The following is a 19,946-nucleotide window of genomic DNA, read 5'->3' as shown; positions in this document are numbered from 1 at the left end:
CTGAGCTGTCAGCACAGAGCCCCACTTGGGGCTTGAACCTACAAACTGTGAGATCGTGACCTGAGCAACATTCAATGCTTAACCAACTGAGTCACCCAGGCGCCCCAAAAATTACTAACATGGTTGAGTGTCAGTCCAAAACTATATGCTCCCTCTGTTGCTTTTTGTTTTTTTTCTCCTTGCTCTCTTTTGGATTAGTTCAATTATAATTAATATTACATTGACTTCTCTATTCCCATTTCTAGGGAGACAGTGCTCCAAAAATCTTTCACATTTTTGCATAAGTTTTGAGCAAGGTACTGACTGCCCTTTGTCCTTACCATCTTTTCAAGGATGTTTACATAATGAATAAGCTTGGATGATACAGTGTTTCCCTCTAGGGCAAAGGAGAGATATCCTCACTGCCTATTATAGAGGATTGGGGTTCCCTATGGTCAGATTTCCCCTCCTATAATGCAGGCCACCATATGTTCAGGTGTCTTCCAGCCTTCTTCATGTTGCCTTGTGGAAATTGGGGCTCAGGAAACTGGCACAGAAATGCTGATACTCTGGCTGCTGCTGGTCCTGTGAGTAATAAACTGTCCTTTACCTCTTATCCCAGAGATTCTTATCTTCTACCAGCTCTCATGATACTGTGGCTGGCTGATTTGTCAACTTGCAGGTGGAGTACAGTCCCAGCCCCTTCACAGTTCTTGACACCATTCACTCTCCTCTTTATTTGTGCTATAGCTTCGTGTACAGTTCATCTTTGCATGTTACAAATTCCACGTTTCACTATTAGAATTTTTTATTTAAAGAGTCTTGTATCTTTTAAAGTAGTTAAAAGGAGAAAGAAGGAAAATAAATGTTTCATATATAACCGCATATTTACCATTTCTCCTGTACTTCCTAACTTCTTTGAAGATCTTAGTTGCTATTTGGCATTGGGGCCCTCTTCCCTGAAGAACTTTTCTCAACATTTCTTTATTTAGTGCAGGTATTTTGGCAGTTTTTCTCTCAGCTTTTGTTCTAGTGAAATGTCTTTATCAAGCATTTTTTTGAAGCCTGTTGGCAACATACAAAATTCTGGCATAATGTGTTTTTCAGTACGTTTAACGTGTCATTACATTATCTTGTGGCCTTCCATGTGTCCGATGAGAGGTTAGCCTTCATTTGTATCACCCCTTATCATTTTTCTTTTCTTTTTTCGTTTTCACTGGGTTTATTTTGCTTGGGATCCTTGTGATTTTAGGCTCTGTAAATTGATATCTTTCACTTATTTGGGGAAGTTTTTGGCCATCATTTGTTCAGGTTATTTCTAAGACTGTTTTCTCTCCTTTCCTGTCTGATTCCATATAAAACCATTCTACCACTTAATGTTTGCCCAGTGTCCCTGAGCCTCTGTTCATTTTTCCTCATTCTTTTTCTCCCCCTTCTTCAGATTGAAGATCTACCTTCAAGTTCACCAACTCTTTATTTGCTGCTTCCATTCTGCTATTAAGCCCACTTAGTGAATTTTTCATTTCAGGTTTAGAATTTTCATTTGGCTGTTTTTTATGGTAACTGTTTCTTTGCTGAAATTCCAAATTTGTTCACTCATTATGTATGTATCCTCTTTTTAGTTTTTTAAATATATTTATAATAGCTGCTTTAGAATTCTTGTCTGCTAACTATATTATTTGAAATTTCAGTATTGATTTCTATTGACTACTTTTTCTTTAAGTATGGGCATATTTTGTTCTATATCTAATCAATTTTTTAAAAATTTTTAATGTTTATTTTTGAGAGAGAGCGAGAGAGAGAGCAGGAGAAGGGCAGAGAGAGGGAGACACAGAATCCGGAGTAGGCTCCAGGCTCCGAGCTGTCAGCACAGAGCCCGAAGCGGGGCTCGAACTGACGAACCATGAGATCATGACGTGAGCTGAAAGTTGGACGCTTAACCAACTGAGCCACCCAGGCACCCCTAATCAATTTTGATTGTATAGTGGAAGTTATGAATGATGTGTTGTAAGGACTCTGGATTTCTTTTATATTCTTCTAAAGAGTCAGTTTTGTTCTAGAATTCTAGCACTGAACTTTGGCTCTATTCAGACTCCATATTTAGGTTCCCCTGTGGTGCGTTGCAGCTGAAACTTCCACTCAGCAGCTTTTAGCTGCTGCTTTTTTTGTTGTTGTTGCTGTTGCCAGCACTTTGTTATCTTCCTCTAGGCATTGCATAATTTATTAGCGAGCCAAGTTTTGTGGCTGATTTTGTATGCAAACTTTGTGCACTCTTTGCCACCCTGCACTCTGTATTTGCCACCTTAAGCAAGTACATGTGCTGTTCTCAGCTGACTTCCATGGGCAAAAAGCTACAAACTTGCAAATCTTTCATTGCTCTCTCTTAACAGTACTTTCCTCTGATCTTTACCTGCTTTTGATTCCTCTCCAGAGAATTCAAGTATTGGGTTTAAATAATATTTTCTCAGATTCTTTAGTAGGTCAAGAGAGTTAATCTGACCAATTCTCTGCCATTACTCCAATTCCTTTTTATAATAAACTTTATAAAACTTGGCATCTAAGCCCTAAGTAGAATAATCCAAAGCTTAGTGGCATAGTTTTTAATTCTGCTTAGCAGAAAGTATCATTCAGAAATGTTTTACTTATGTTTGAAAGTTTTAAAAGAATGGATGTAATATAAGTTTGAGAAACTCATATTTTGGACATAAATGCTTAAAAGAATCAGTGTACCAATCATTTGTCAAAAAGTTTGTAATGTTGGGTTCAGGGATATATTTTGACACTTTTTTCTATTATAATTTTAGGATGCCTTTTTGAAAATCATTCGAAATGAGGGCATTAAATCCCTGTGGAGTGGCCTTCCCCCTACTTTGTAAGTTATAATTTACTATTTTTTCTCACTAAATGGTGATTGCTGTTTTATTTTGCCTTATAGTAAACATGGTTGCATAAAATTGTGCATTTTTAATATTAGGATTTTTTCATTTTCTAAAACATTGTTTTGTGAGTCTCACAACCACCCACATATTTGATGATTTGTTAGAAGGACTCACAGGACCTAAGGTTATACTCATGTCTGTGATTTACTGCAGCAAAAGGAGACAAAGCAGAATCAGTAATGGAAAGGCACAACAGTAGTTGACCAGACAGGCACAAGGCTTCCAGGGCCCTCCCTGGTGACATCCCACAGGACATGCTTGTTCTTCCACCACTGAAGTGCAGCAGCATGTGTAAAGTGTTTCTACCTTAAAAAAACATTTGAATGGCAGTCTGAAGCTTACATTGGGATTGATGACCTTGCTTTATGACCAGCTGTGATTACCAGAACTCCAGACCCCCCAGAAGAAAACAGATATTTACCAAAAACCACATCATTTGCACAAATCAGCCTAAACAAGTTGACTTTGTGCTACAAACATACCGAAGAAACCTTATTGCAGGGACTATTCCAAGGGCTAAATTCCTTAGAGCTGGCCAAAAGTCAGGCATGCAGAAAGGTCTTCCTGAAGATAAAGAAGATTTGAACAACCAGGCCTGCTGTGTTAGGTCTTTGGTGCATAATTTTGTTTGCATTTTCTGAAATGAAGAATTTGGTGTTATTTGGTTTTTTATTTATTTTACTAACAAGAAATACCCTGATGTGTGTACTTTCCCTTTCCTGGATAATTTTAATTCTCTACTAACTAGCTATTATATGAGTTAATATGATAAACTAGTAAGGCTAAATGGAAAAAGCCCAAGTAATACTTTGTTTCATTTCTTTTTCTTTTAAATTTTTTAAATGTTTTATTTTTGAGAGAGTGACAGAGCATGAGTCGGGGGAGGGAGCAGAGAGAGGGAGACAGCAGGCTCCAGGCTCTGAGCTGCACAGAGCCCAACACGGGGCTCAAATCCATGAACCACTAGATCATGACCTGAGCTGAAGTTGGCCACTTCACAGACTGAGCCACCCAGGCACCCCTGTCTCATTTCTTTTTAATGTATCTTTTTATGGAGTGAATTAGTCAACTTTGAGGCGTATATTTTAATTTTTTTTAATGTTTATTTATTTTTGACAGAGACAGAGCATGAGCGGGTGAGGGGCAGAGACAGAGGGAGACATAGAATCTGAAGTAGGCTCCAGGCTCTGAGCTGTCAGCACAGAGCCTGACACAGGGCTCAAACTCACAAACCGTGTGATTATGACCTGAGCCGAAGTTGGATGCCCAACCGACTGAGCCACCCAGGCGCCCATAGGCATATATTTTAAACAGTGCCTAAAATTCTAAAGTTAGTGGCTGATCCAGAACCAACAGTCAATTCTTTTTCTAATTCTCATCATCAAATTTCACTATGGAACCTTAGACATTTCAAAGTATGGTCTGTGAATGTCCCTTAGTTAGACCATAAACATAAGTTGGTTTCTTGTTGTGTTAATATATATAACATGAGAGTGCCTGCAACTTTGTGTTTAATTTTTATGTATTTATTTATTTTGAGAGAGAGAAAGCATAAGTCGGGGAGGGGCAGAGAGAGATGGAGAGAGAATCCCAAGCAGGCTCCATGCTGTCTGTGCAGAATCCAACTCAGGGCTCAGTCTCACAAATTGTGAGATTATGACCTGAGCCGAAATCAAGACTTGGATGCTTAACCTTCTGAGCCACCCAGTACCCCACCTTTGTGTTTAATTTTATTTATAATACCCTTTTGATAATTTCATTTGAAAGGTATGTCATTGGAATTTCCTCAAAACATTAATTGTAATTTATTTCTAGTTATAAGCAGGTATGACATATGGCCCATAGTTTGAAAAATATTTTATAAATGCTCTTGTATTTTTTACTTCAGAGGTTTTCACATTATAGTAAATGTAATTGGGAGGAAGATTTTGGGAGACCAGAAACAATAAAACAAGTCAAGGAGGTAGAGGAGTGTCCTCATTAGTCTTTTCCTATTCATGACCTGACCAAGTGCTCTGTAACTTACCTTCACAACTAGAATCTAAACTTCCATAGGGCAGATACCATACCTACTGTGTATCGTTTTGTTGCATACTAAGTTAAACACAATAATTTTAAAGGAAAAGTTGATCATTTGTACTGATTCATTGTGGTTTTCAGCTTATACACAATATAAGGATTTTTGCTTATATTTAATAATAATTTAAGAATACACTTAAGCCTTTTGTTAATTTTGTATAAATCTTTTTGTTTGTGTGTTTCTAACAGAGTGATGGCAGTTCCTGCCACAGTCATTTATTTTACCTGCTATGATCAATTAACTTATTTTCTGAAATCAAAATTAGGAGAAAATGAAAGTCATATACCAATTGTTGCTGGAATTGTTGCTAGATGTAAGTAATAAACTTATTGTTTAATAAACTTAAACATATTGTTATGTCATTTTGATTTCGGTTTAAAGCTTATTTTAAAATTTTGACACTCACAGATAATGTTCCATAAAATACAGAGTATTGGTAAGATGTATTTTGCATTGTAGTTTGTACTGATTTGTTAATATGTATACTCTTTGAGTCGTAGTATGGTGATTGCCATAGGATAGGAGGGAATCAACCCATCTGTTTTGAATCTTGGGCAGAGAGGTTAGACTTTATATTTTCTAGATTTTAGTGTTACATCAGATGTCAGATTAATGTCAGGTTGATATCAAATTGATGCCCAAGTCCTGAATCATTTTCCTTGTAGACTCTGGGATTCAGAGTCTATTCAGAAGGGAATTTGCCTCTGTGAAGAAGGATATTTCTCTCCGTGAGAAATATAAAAGTGAGGTTTTATAGTACTTTAATTGATGTGTAATATTTCTGGAACTGCTCTTGAAAGACTTGAAACTAGGAGCACCTAGCTTTGCTCAGTGGGTGGAGCACATGACTCATGATCTCAGGGTTGAGAGTTTGAGCCCTACATTGAATATAGATATTAGACATTACACATTACTTTAAAAAAAAAATAAAATCTTAAAAATAAGAAAAAGAATTGAAACCAGAAAGAGGAAGTTGAATGAAAACAGACTTTTAAGAAATACCCTTATCAAGGAAAAATAAGGTGCACCAATATATTGGCATCCTTACCTATTTGATTTTAAGGTTTGCAGACATTTCAGAATAAAATTTTTTTATATATAATGATGAAATATTTTTGTATATATGTTTGCATCGTACATGGTTTTGTTTTTATTTTCTTATATTTACTTGTTTGTATTAGTTGGTGCAGTAACTGTGATAAGTCCATTAGAATTGATTAGAACCAAGATGCAATCTAAGAAGTTTTCTTATGAAGAATTACATCGATTTATCAGCAGGAAAGTGTCTGAAGATGGTTGGATTTCCCTTTGGAGGGGCTGGGCTCCTACTGTTCTTAGAGATGTACCATTCTCAGGTAGGATTTATTTTAGTATCTGCTCAATTTTAGGTAGTGTTGTCTGATGTATATATCACTTTTAAATCAACTAAATTTAAACCCTTTAAGGCTAACAGTTAAGTTATCTTCTTTAGTGACCATAAACTTCTAGTTTGTTGTTGGGCTCTCAGATCTTTATGAGTCTTTATTGAATGAATAGTATCTGTCTAATACAAGCTTTTCTTTTTTCTTTCTTTTTAACTTTTTAAAAGATATTAACTGGTATGTAGTCATATTTAGATAATACAAACTACCTTTGACATTATTCTAAATGCCATAATTAGTAAGGTAAATAAATTAACACAAATCAAAATATAAAATACATTAAATACCACCTGTGAATTATATTGACTCCTGATTTTTCAATTATTACAGATCAAAATCTGCCCCTTTGAGTATCCTGTAAAACACTATTATTAATCAGAAGATTGTGCTAATTATTGAATTATGAAGGAACAGAAAATTATGAAAAAGAAGTATAAAACTAACAAATAACTTACAAAATGTGCATACTTCAGTAATATTTCTCTTGTGAATCACAGAATTTTCTGTTTAAAACCTGAGATGAATAATTATTGAGAACCCTTGTATTAAAGTTCCTCTTTCTTCTTTCCTTTGAGTTAATCTTTTTCTTGGGCTCTCTTATTCACATGCATCTTGCCCTTTCCATTACTATTTTTCTTCAACTTTCTATATTCAGTTAATGCTATTTAGAAATATGGATTCATAGGCCAATTATTTTTTTTTACTATAATATTTGACAAGTAGAAAGTAACAGTATAAATTATGAAGTATATTAATAAAGTGAACACATGTGAAGTCACCAGTTCAATCTCTGAACTAGAACACTGCAGTTTTTCGAATCATGACATATATCCGCCTCGACTGCCACATCCAGTGGTCACTGCTATACTGAATTTTTTTTACCATTCATTTGATTTTTTTTAAATATAAAATTTATTATCAAATTGGTTTCCATACGACATCCAGTGCTCATCCCAACAGGTGGCCTCCTCAATGCCCATCACCCACTTTCCCCTCCGTCCCACCCCCCATCAACCCTCAGTTTGTTTTCAGTTTTTAAGAGTCTCTTATGCTTTGGCTCTCTCCATCTCTAACCTCTTTTTTTTTTTTTTTTTTCCTTCTCCTCTCCCACGGACTTCTGTTAAGTTTCTCAGAATCCACATAAGAGTGAAAACCTATGGTATCTGTCTTTCTCTGTATGACTTACTTCACTTAGCATAACACTCTCCAGTTCCATCCATGTTGCTACAAAAGGCCATATTTCATTCTTTCTCATTGCCACGTAGTACTCCATTGTGTATATAAACCACAATTTCTTTATCCATTTGTCATTTAATGGACATTTAGGCTCTTTCCATAATTTGGCTGTTGTTGAAAGTGCTGCTATAAACATTGGGGTACATGTGGCCCTGTGCCTCAGCACTCCTGTATCCCTTGGGTAAATTCCTAGCAGTGCTATTGCTGGGTGATAGGGTAGATCTAGTTTTAATTTTTTGAGGAACCTCCACACTGTTTTCCAGAGCAGCTGCACCTGTTTGCATTCCCACCAACAGTGCAAGAGGGTTCCCGTTTCTCCACATCTTCTCCAGCATTGATAGTCTCCTGATTTGTTAATTTTAGCCACTCTGGCATGAAGTGATATCTCAGTGTGGTTTTGATTTGTATTTCCCTGATGAGGAGTGACATTGAGCATCTTTTCATGTGCCTGTTGGCCATCTGGATGTCTTCTTTAGAGAAGTGTCTATTCGTGTCTTCTGCCCATTTCTTCACTGGATTATTTGGTTTTTGGGTGTGGAGTTTGGTGAGTTCTTTATAGATTTTGGATACTAGCCCTTTATCTGATATGTCATTTGCAAATATCTTCTCCCATTCTGTTGGTTGCCTTTTAGTTTTCTTTGATTGTTTTCTTTGTAGTACAGAAGCTTTTTATCTTGATGAGGTCCCAGTAGTTCATTTTTGCTTTTAATTCCCTTGCCTTTGGAGATGTGTCAAGTAAGAATTTGCTGCGGCTGAGGTCAGAGAGGTTTTTTCCTGCTTTCCCTTCTAGGGTTTTGATGGGTTTCCTTTCTCACATTCAGGTCCTTTATCCATTTTGAGTTTATTTTTTGTGAATGGTATAAGAAAGTGGTCTAGTTTCATTCTGCATGTTGCTGTCCAGTTCTCCCAGCACCATTTGCTAAAGAGACTTTTTTCCACTTGGTACTCTTTCCTGCTTTGTCAAACATTAATTGGCCATAGTTTGTGTGTCCAGTTCGTGGTTCTGTATTCCGTTGGTCTATGTGTCTGTTTTTGCGCCAATACCGTACTGTCTTGATGATTATAGCTTTGTAGTAGAGGCTAAAGTCCAGGATTGTGATGCCTCCCACTTTGGTTTTCTTTTTCAACATTACTTTGGCTATTCTGGATCTTTTGTGGTTCCATACAAATTTAAGGATTGTTCTAGCTCTGAGAAGAATGCCTGTACAATTTTGATTGGGATTGCACTGAATATGTAGATTGCTTTGGGTAGTATTGACATTTTAACAATATTCTTTCTTCCAGCCTATGAGCATGGAATGTTTTTCCATTTCTTTGTATCTTCTTCAATTACCTTCATAAGCTTTCTACAGTTTTCAGCATACAGATCTTTTACATCTTTGGTTAGGTTTATTCCTAGGTATTTTATGCTTCTTGGTGCAGTTGTGAATGGGATCAGTTTCTTTTTTGTCTTTCTGTTGCTTCATTATTAGTGTATAAGAATGCAGTTGATTTCTGCACATTAATTTTGTATCCTTCTACTTTGCTGAATTTATGTATCAGTTCTAGCAGACTTTTGGTGGAGTCTATTGGGTTTTCCATGTATAATATCATGTCATGTGCAAAAAGTGAAGGCTTGTCTTCATCTTTGCCAATTTTGATGCCTTTGATTTCCTTTTGTTGTCTGCTGATGCTAGAACTTCCAACAGTATGTTAAGCAACAGCAGTGGGAGTGGACATCCCTGTCATGTTCCTGATCTCAGGGGAAAGCTCTCAGTTTTTCCCCATTGAGGATGATATTAGCTGTGAGCTTTTCATAAGTGGCTTTTATGATGTTTAAGTATGTTCCTTCTATCCAGAGTTTCTCGAGGGTTTTTATTAAGAAAGGATGCTGAATTTTGTCAAATGCTTTTTCTGCATCGATTGACAGGATCATATGGTTCTTATCTTTTCTTTTATTAATGTGATGTATCACATTGATTGATTTGCGAATGTTAAACCAGCCCTGCAGCCCAGGAATGAATCCCACTTGATCATGGTGAATAATTCTTTTTATATGCTGTTGAATTTGATTTGCTAGTATCTTCTTGAGAATTTTTGCATCCATATTCATCAGGGATATTGGCCTGTAGTTTTCTTTTTTTGCTGGGTCCCTGGTTTGGGAATCAAAGTAATACTGGCTTCATAGAATGAGTCTGGAAGTTTTCCTTCCCTTTCTATTTTTTGGAACAGCTTGAGAAGGATAGGTATTATCTCTACTTTAAAAGTCTGGTAGAATTCCCCAGGGAAGCCATCTGGTCCTGAACTCTTATGTGTTGGGAGATTTTTTGATAACTGATTCTATTTCTTTGCTGGTTATGGGTTTGTTTCTTTTTCCTCCTGATTGAGTTTTGGAAGTGTGTGGGTGTTTAGGAATTTGTCCATTTCTTCCAGGTTGTCCAGTTTGTTAACATATAATTTTTCATAGTATTCCCTGATAATTGCTTGTATTTCTGAGGGATTGGTTGTAATAATTCCATTTTCATCCATGATTTTATCTATTTGGGTCATCTCCCTTTTCTTTTTGAGAAGCCTGGCTAGAGGTTTATCAATTTTGTTTATTTTTTTAAAAAAAAACCAACTCTTGGTTTCATTGATCTTTTCTATTATTTCTAAACAGTATGTTATTTAGTTTTGCCTATTTTTGAGCTTTTTTTAATGTTTATTTTTGGGAGAGTGAGCACAAATTGTGGAGGGACAGAGAGAGGGAGACACAGAATCTGAAGCAGGCTCCAGGGTCCAAGCTATCAACACAGAGCCCAACTTGGGGCTCGAACCCACAAACCCCGAGAAGCATGACCTGAGCCAAAGTCAGACACCCAACTGAGCCACCCAGGTGCCTCTTTTTGAGCTTTAAAAGCTTATTTTACTTAAAAATCTTAAGATTTACTTTTGTTTTTACATATAACTTTAAAAAATTTTTACTCTTCTTTATGAGTAAACAAGTAAGTGCTATTGTGAATGTTTTTAACAGACTCTTGGTGTACAAGAATTTGTCCAGTATTAGATTTGTTAGTTCATATAAATATATATTTTAATTATTAAGTACTATCAAATTCTTTTTTTTTAATTAGGCTTCATGCCCAATGTGGGGCTTGAACTCATGACCCTGACATCATGAGTTGCATACTCTGCTGACAGCCAGTCAGGCACCTCTCAAATTCTTTTTTAAAGTGATTGTGTAGATCAGTACACCTACCAGTTTTCTGTTCCTTCATTTCATCCCCTCACCAGCACTTTTACTATCAAAGTTCATAATTTTTGTTCATCTAGTAAGTTAAAGTGGTATCTTATTTTAACTTAATACTTGCCTGATTAGTAATGAGGTTGGGCACTGTTTCATTGGCCATTCACTTATCCATAATTGATTTGCGATTAAGAACTGAAGTAAGTATTCAACTGTCTTTCTCCCTCATATGGATGGTAGTTATCCCAGCATCATTTACTGAATAACCATACATGCTCCAGGAGTTTGTAGTATAACCTGTCACATTAAAGTTTCACACATGCCTGGATCTATTCCACTGGCCAATTTGTCTAACCCTTTGCTAATACTGCAGTGTTGTCTAAATTACTAGTGCATTATTAAATGTTTTGATGTTACCTTATTTCCCCCCTCCAGGAATGTCCTATATCTCTGTTATATAACTCTAAGTTTTTGAAGTGTTCTAGTAGAGTTTTAAAATTTTCTTAATATTATATACAACTTTTTTTTGATTTATTTATGGGTGCACCTACCTCCAACTTTGGTATCTCTTTTATTTAAGTTTTTATTTAAATTCGAGTTAGTTAACATACAGCATACTATTGCTTTCAGGAGTAGAATTTAGTGATTCATCACTTACATGTAAAACCCAGTGCTTATCCCAACAAGTGTCCTCTTTAATGCCTATCACCCACTTAGCCCATCTCCTAGTCACCTCCTCTCCAGTAATCCTATTTGTTCTCTATAGTTAAAGTCTCATGGTTCACCTCCCTCTTTTTTTCCCCTTCTGTGTTTGTTCTGTTTCTTAAATTCCACATAGGAGTGATATTTCATGAGTATTTGTTTTTCTCTGACTGACTTCTTTCACTTTTAATAATACAATCTAGTTCTATCCACACTGTTGAAAATGGCAAGATGTCATTCTATTTTATCACCGACTAATATTCCATTGGGTATATATACCACCTCTTAATCCATTAATCAGTCGATGGACATTTGGGCTCTTCATATAGTTTGGCTATTGTTGATAGTACTGCTATAAACATTGGAGTGCATATGCCCCCTTGAATCAGCATTTTTGTATCCTTTGGATAAATACCTAGTAGTGCAATTGCTGGGTTGTAGGGTAGTTTTATTTTTAACTTTTTGAGGAACCTCTACACTCTTTTCCAGAGTGGTTGCATGAGTTTGCATTTGCACCAGCAGTGTAAGAGGTTTCCCCTTTACCCACATTCTCGCCAACATCTTTTGTTTCCTGTGTTGTCAATTCTAGCCATTCTGACAGGTGTGAAGTGGTATCTCATCATGGTTTTGATTTTCTTTTCCCTGATGATGAGTGATGTTGAGCATTTTTTCATATGCCTGTTAGCCACCTGGATGTCTTCTTTGGAAAAATGTCTATTCAAGGCTTCAGCCCATTTCTTAACTGGATTGTTTTTTGGGTATTGAGTTTGATAAGTTCTTTATAGATTTTGGATGCTAACCCTTTATCTGATATGTCATTTGCAAATATCCCATTCCATAGGCTGTCTTTTAGTTTTGTTGACTGTTTCCTTCACTGTGCAGAAGCTTTTTATCTTGATGAAGTTCCAAGAGTTGATGATTGTTTTTTTGTTTCCCTTGCCTCCAGAGATGTGTCTAGTGAGAAGTGCCATAGCCAAGATCAAAGAAGTTGCTACCTGTGTTCTCCTCTAGCATTTTGATGGTTTCAGGTCTCACATTTAAGTCTTTCATTCATTTTGAATTGATTTTTGTGTATGGTATAAGAAAGTTGTACAGTTTCATTCTTTTGCATGTCGCTGACCAGTTTTCCTAGCACCATTTGTAGAAGAGACTGTCTTTTTTCCATTGGATATTCTTTCCTGCTTAGTCGAAAATTAGTTGACCATGTAGTTGTGGATCCACTTCTAGACTTTCTAATCTGTTCCACTGATCTTTGTGTCCGTTTTTGTGCCAGTACCATACTGTCTTCATGATTACAGCTTTGTAATATTTTATAAATATATAATTTTTCATAATAATCTCTTATAACTAATTCTGTGGTATTGGTTGTGATCTCTGCTCTTTCATTGATGGTTTTATTTATTTGGGTCCTTTTGCTCTCTTTTTTTTGATAAGTCTGCCTAGGGGATTATCAATTTTGTTAATTCTTTGAAAGAACAAGCTCCTGGTTGCATTAATTTGTTTTATTGTTTTGTTTTTGCTTGTTGGTTCATTTCTATATCATTTATTTCTGCTCTAATCTTTATTATTTCCCTACTTGTGCTTGCTTTAAGCTTTATTTGCTGTTCCTTTTCTGGCTCCTTTAGGTGTAAAGTTAGGTCATGTATTTGAGACTTTTCTTCCTTCTTTAGGAAGGCCTGGATTGCTATATATTTCCCTCTTAGGACCACCTTTGCTGCATCCCAAAGGTTTTGGACTGTTATGTTTCCATTTTCATTGGCTTCCATGTATTATTTCTTATTTCTTCTTTAATTTCCTGGCGAACTCATTCATTCTTTATTAGGATGTTCTTTAACCTACATGTATTTATAGTCTTTTCAAATTTTTTCTTGTGATTAACTTCAAGTTTCATAGCATTGCAGGCAGAAAAAATGTATAGTATGATATCAATCTTCTTGTATTTGCTTAGGCCTGATTTGTGACCCAGTATGTGATCTGTTTTGGAGACTGTTCCATGTGTACTCAAAAAAGCGTGTATTCTGCTTTAGGATGAAATGTTCTGAAGATCTCTGTTAAGTCCCTCTGGTCCATTGTGTTATTCAAAGCCATTGTTTCCTTGTTGAGTTTCTGCTTAGATGATCTGTCCATTGTTGTAAGTGGGGTGTTAAAGTCCCACTTACATATTTAGGGGTTTCGAGTTAGGGGCATAAATATTTAAAATTGTTAGTGATCTAACATTAACTGTTAGATAGACCCCATTAGATAGACCCCTTTATTATGATCTAATTTCCTTCTTCATTTCTTGTTACAGTCTTTGGTTTAAAATCTAGTTTGTCAGATACAGGTTTGGCTATTCCAGCTTTCTTTTCGTGTCCATTAGCCTGATAAATGGTTTCCACCCCTCACTTTCAATCTGCAGATTTCTTTAGGTCTAAGATAAATCTCTTGTAGCCAACATGTAGATGGGTCTTGTTTTGGTAATCCATTCTGACACCCTATGTCTTTTGGTTAGAGCATTCAGTTCATTTACATTCAGAGTAATTATTGATAGATAAGAATTTAGTACTACCATTTTATTACTTGCTTTGTCATTGTTTCTGTCTTTGTGGCTTTTGGTCTTCTTTTCCCACTCAAAAAGTCCCCTTTAATTATTGCAGGGCTGTTTTAGGAGTGGTCATGAAGTTCTTTAGTTTCTTTGTCTTTCTGGGAAACTCTTTTTTTTTTTAATGTTTTATTTATTTTTGAGAGAGAGTGTGAGCGGAGGGGAACAGAGAGAGAGGGAGACACAGAATCTGAAGCAGGCCCCAGTCTCCAAGCTGTCAGCACAGAGCCTGATGTGGGGCTTGAACTCACGAACCAAAAGATCATGACCTGAGCCAAAGTTGGGTAGCTTAACTGATTGAGCCACCCAGGCACCCCTCTGGGAAACTCTTTATCTCTCCTTCTGTTCTGAATGACAGCCTTGCTGGATAGGGTATTCTTGGCTGCATATTTTTCCCATTCAGCACGTTGAATAAATATATTATGCCACCCCTTCAGGCTTGTCAAGTTTCTGTGAAGAGATTTGCTGTGAACCTTGTCTTTCCTTGTAAGTTACAGTTTTCATTTCCCTTGTTGCTTTCAGGATTCTTACCATATCTCTGTATTTTGCAAATTTTACTAGAGCATGTCTCGGCGTTGGCCTGCTTTGATTGATTTTGATGGGAGGTCTGTCTCTGTGCTTCCTGGATGTGGATGTCTGTCTCCTTCCCCAGATTAGGAAAGTTTTCATCTGTAATTTGCTCAAATAAACCTTCTGCCTCCTTTTCCCTCTCTTCTTCTGGGACTCCTATGAGATGAATGTTACTATGTTTTATGGTGTAACACAGGAGTTTCCTGTGTCTACATTTGTAATCCAGTATTTTTCTTTCCCTCCTTCCCTCCTTCCCTATCTCTGTTCCCTCTCTCCCTGATCAGGGCCCCCACCTGTCCACAGAACCAGGTTCTTTCTCCCCCAAATCACATCTCTCCATCTCCTCCCCTCCATGATGTGGCCTCTTTTCTCCCTCTAGACGTGCAGTTTGTGTTCTCAGTCCTCAGGTCAATTTCCTGGCTGTTCAGATTGATTTAGTATTTATCTAGTTGAGTTTAAGGAATGAGGCAAGCATGGGGTCCTTCCTGTTCTACCATCTTAACTCCTCTTGGTAGCTATTTTAAAAGCTCTGTTAAAATAAAAATTCCAAATCTTCGGCTGGGCCAGTGTTATAATTAATTTTTGTCTGTTAGATTGTGTTTAATATTCAGCTACTTTTAAACTTCTATTAATAATTTTGTCTTTTGGATTTTCTATATAGGCATTAATATATAAATTATAACTACTTTGTTCATTTTTAATCATTAGAGCTTTTATGTTTTTTCTATCTTACTATGCTCCGTAGAACAGTTTTGAATAATAAATAGCAATGATAATGTCACATCCCTATCATTTTTTCTCATTCTAAAGGAAATACTTCTGTTGTTTCACCATTAATTACTTTTGCTATTGTTTTTGATGCATATCCTTTTTCTATTTAAAGAAATTCTCTTTTATCCCAGGTTTTCAAGAAATTGCTTTGCTTTAAATGAAAATGTGTTGAATTTTATGAAATGCTTTTCCATCAATTTTAGATTATTGCATGGGCATTTTAATGCAGTGTTTGGCATTTATTTGCTATATTTACTACCTTTGCATTCCTCTTATGAAAACCCACTTTCGTCATAGTGTATGATCTTTTATAAAATACTTCTGGCTTCAGTTGCTTTTTTTTTATTTTTTATTTTTTTAAGAATCTTTATACCTTTGTTAATGAATGAGATTGAACTGTAATTTTGTTTTCTCCTACTGACCTTGTCAGGCTTTGGAATTAAAGTCCTACTTTACTGTTGCATAGGGGTTCTTTTTGTTTATAAGACTGCTAGAACATTTCTGAGAATTTGGTTCTTCCCTTCCCCCCTGCCCCCTTCTTTTTCAATCTCATCTAGTATGTGTCCAAGCAGGAAGTAGGGTGTGTCAAGGTTAGAATTACTCTTTTCCTTTAATATATATATTTATAAATAAAGTTCACATTTTACTTTTAAATTCTATGTTCATTTCATTCTCTGTTTTTATAGCACTGTACTGGTATAACTATGAAGTTTTAAAGAAGTGGCTGTGTGAGAAATCTGGTTTATATAAACCAACGTTTATGATCCACTTTACTTCAGGGGCATTGTCTGGTTCTGTAAGTTTATATTCTTTTGTTGTTAATTTTCCAGAATAACGGTAGTTGTCTTATTATAACAAATTATATAGCATTTCCTATCTGTTGAGATACCACTTTTGGGCTGCACGGCTTTTAAGTATTGACTATCCCCTTTTGAGGAAATAAATTATTAGTCATTAAATGTCTTAAAATGTACTTTGTGTCCATGGTTTTATTATATTACAAATACATTTTTCTGAAAAAAATTTGGATTTCTTAGATCATTACAGTTATGATAATAGTGCTTTATTATTTACCAAATATTTGCCCATTTGTTCATTAAATTAAATGCCAGTAGATCTGGTTAGGTAATTTTTCATGGAGTGTCATTTCATATGTATAATCAGATTGAATAGAAGTAATTTCATCGTCTGCGCTAATTCCTATTTCTTTGGGAACATTTTGGTAAGCATTCCTTAAAGGAATTTTAACAGAAATTACAGTCAGAAGGAAAGAATCTCTGATGACCTTTTTTAGGTAGTAGAGAGTTCACTTTTTCTAACTCTTCCACATAAGGTAAAGTTGTGTAGTGGTCTTACACAAAATGAATTTGTAATGACCTAGAATGAGATGCTGACCTATTGGAACCAAATGAAAACAAGATTGAAGGAGCATAGTGAAGGGATGGAGACCTGCAGAAAAATACTGGAATAATTGTACCAGAAAACTTGGAGCTAAGGAAGCCACTGTGATTGAGTTCAAAACTTAGATTTGAGCGTTTCCAGGTCTGGGCTCTGTCAGATTTAACTCTGTAAGTTATACGCCCATTGACTTTTTGAGTAATTTAAGTAGTTAAAAACCAGCAAGGTATTTTCATTCTTCTTCTTATTTGTGAGGTGATTAAATGTAACTTAATTGTATTTTCATTATATCTTAATCCAGCATGAATGAAGAAAAACAAGTACTATTATATATTGAAATTTATAACAGATGAATCACAAAGTCAACTTTGTACATAAAAATAAATGCTTAATATCTTTTTTTAAAAAGTTGGATCATGGCTCCAGGATTTTATACCAGCTTTCCAAAAATATGAAGGAAAATTCCCTACTTTTAGATGCCCTATAATGCTGCCCTTTGACTCTTTTCAAACAAAAATTTGTTTCTGTAACAGAAAAAGTACATGAGTGTTATGTTCAGACTTTCTGTCAGGAAACAGAACAGCCTAAGACACATCATTTTAGAAAGTGTCAAAGGCTTATATAACATTGTTGCTACCTTTGGCTGCTACATGCTAGATTATAGTGAGGGAGAAATAATAATTGATTTTCACTTACCTGAGATCTTTGAAACTGATGTTGGTTCAGAAACTTAAAACAACATCGTTAGGGTGAAATACAATGTAATTGATTTTGGGGAACATTTTGGGAGCCTATTGTCAAATGTGAATTGGGAAGAAAAACATTTTTACTTTGCATGGCTATTATGTCAATTATTATGACACATTCTTAAGGGAATTTACTCTTAAAAAAAAACCTTAATTAGGTCATTTTGAAAATAATCATTGATTCACTTTTAGATGTTTTTAAAAGTGTGATTTGTGAACTACTGTAGCTATATTTGATAAATATGTTGAAACCCATAAAGTGTTGTTCATGTAAATTTTTTTTTAATCAATTTAAAAATATTGGAATTTTTAAATGCTTACTAAATAATTGAGAATTTCGGTTTTATTTTTTTATTTTTTTTTATTTTTAACGTTTATTTATTTTTGAGACAGAGAGAGAGCATGAACGGGGGAGGGGTAGAGAGAGAGGGAGACACAGAATCAGAAGCAGGCTCCAGGCTCCGAGCCATCAGCCCAGAGCCTGACGCGGGGCTCGAACTCACAGACTGTGAAATCGTGACCTGAGTCGAAGTCGGACGTTTAAACAAGTGAGCCACCCAGGCGCCCCGAGAATTTGTTTTAAAATATTATATTGGGATTCTCTCTCCCTCTACACCTTCATGTGTAGTAAAGGAATAATAGGACCTACAGGAGCATCGGAAATTTGTGAATACTGGTTTTGGAGTCAGTGGTCTGTCTGGTTCTAATTCTGACTCTATCACTAGTAGTTGTGTGACCTCAGGAAAGTAGCAGAGCTTTTTTGAGACTATTTACTTCTGAATTTGGGGAGAAATATATAGGACACGTTATTTTTTCTTTAATAACAACTTCTCTTTGAATAGATAATGGTTTCATTTTAAGTTTGTTTAGTTATGATTTCCATTATTATCCTGAAGTAATTTCCTATTTAGAATAATGTAAAAACATTTAGAAAAAATTTAAAGGTAAATTTAATCAATTTTACTTTTTGACAGATTGCAGCTATTGCAACTTTGCCATTTGATGTGGTAAAAACACAAAAGCAGACACAACTTTGGATAGATGAATGTCATAAAAGTAAGTTTTATTAATTTAAAACATTTTCAGGATGCCATGATTGTTTTTGTTTTTCTTTCCAGGTAGAAGAAAAATAAAGAAACAAGATTTTTTCCTTTGCTGCCTTAACTGAAACTATAATATACTGTTAGAATGAAATGCCCAGAAAAAATACTCTCAATCCCCTCCAAAATTTAAGAAATTTAAAAATCTCTTTTGCCTGCCATCAATTAAGTTCATACCTGCTATATAGAAGATTATATACTAGGGGCGCCTGGGTGGCTCAGTCGGTTGGGCGTCCGACTTCAGCTCAGGTCACGATCTCATGGTCCGTGAGTTTGAGCCCTGCATCGGGCTCTGGGCTGATGGCTCAGAGCCTGGAGCTGTTTCAGATTCTGTTTCCCTCTCTCTCTGCCCCTCCCCCATTCATGCTCTGTCTCTCTCTGTCTCAAAAGTAAATAAACGTTAAAAAAAAATTAAAAAAAAAAAAAGATTGCATACTATATAACTATTTTTTTTTTTTAAGAGTTTGAAAGAGAGAGGAAGAACGGGAGCAGGGAAGGGGCAGAGAGGGAGAGAGGATCCCAAGCAGGCTCCACACTAGCAGAGCCTGACACAGGACTTGCTCTCACAGACTGTGTGGGGGGGGGGCTCCATCTCATGAACCATGAGATCATGGCCAGAACTGAAATCAAGAGTCAGACTCTTAACCAGCTGAGCCACCCAGGCGCCCCTATAATTATCCTTTCAAATAAATCTAGACAAATTAGGGTGAAGGGTAGGAAATTACTAGGAACCCATCGTCTCTTGTTTGTTTCATTAGTAAACATATTTCTTTTTTTTTTTTCTGTTTATTTTTTAGCTTCTTTGGATAGGTTTTTTCTTCATATTATCTAATTTTTCCTTCTTTATATAACCTGTAATTTCTTCTAGAACAAAAGTGTACTTAGTTGCTTCCACCAGATCTGTCATTATTATTATCTATGGAAAATGTGGCAAACCCACTGGAAATTACCCATTACAAAATTATGTCATGTAAACCTTCTGACTGATAAGTCTCTTACAATAATGTAAATAGTTTTGACCCACCAGAAGATTTTGCATACAAAGTAAAATAGGTATTATAATATGTTGAAAAAAACATTGCTTACCGAACCCTGAAACTGAATCTGATGACAACTTTGTCCTTGACTTTCCATAGTCCTAGTTCCCACTAATAATAAGAGCTAATTAAAACCGAGAAGTAATCAAAGTTGATTATCAGGGTTCTTCCAGTTCCCTGT

At 35.7% G+C, this 19,946-nt stretch overlaps 1 protein-coding gene across 3 annotated transcripts in view; it reads left to right on the top strand.

Annotated features, from left to right (window-relative positions):
• SLC25A40 (solute carrier family 25 member 40) overlaps positions 1–19,946 on the top strand; it is a 52,803-nt gene that overhangs the window by 27,657 nt on the left and 5,200 nt on the right. For 2 of the 3 annotated variants that reach the window (XR_006196687.1, XM_042916990.1), the window contains exons 6-10: positions 2,784–2,851; positions 5,187–5,311; positions 6,180–6,353; positions 16,171–16,280; positions 18,603–18,684. Coding sequence is in view for 2 of the 3 variants with exons in the window: in XM_042916990.1 (XP_042772924.1) it covers positions 2,784–2,851; positions 5,187–5,311; positions 6,180–6,353; positions 16,171–16,280; positions 18,603–18,684 (559 nt within the window). In the remaining variant the exon portion in view is untranslated. Of the gene's footprint in view, positions 1–475; positions 567–2,783; positions 2,852–5,186; positions 5,312–6,179; positions 6,354–16,170; positions 16,281–18,602; positions 18,685–19,946 lie in introns of all 3 variants that reach the window. The other variant, XM_042917004.1, reaches the window with a different exon arrangement.

The sequence above is a fragment of the Panthera leo genome, chromosome A2, assembly GCF_018350215.1.
Source record: "Panthera leo isolate Ple1 chromosome A2, P.leo_Ple1_pat1.1, whole genome shotgun sequence".
NCBI classification, from domain to species: domain Eukaryota; kingdom Metazoa; phylum Chordata; class Mammalia; order Carnivora; family Felidae; genus Panthera; species Panthera leo.
The sequence above is the reverse complement of the archived record's forward strand: the minus strand, read 5'-3'. Positions and strand labels throughout refer to the sequence as shown.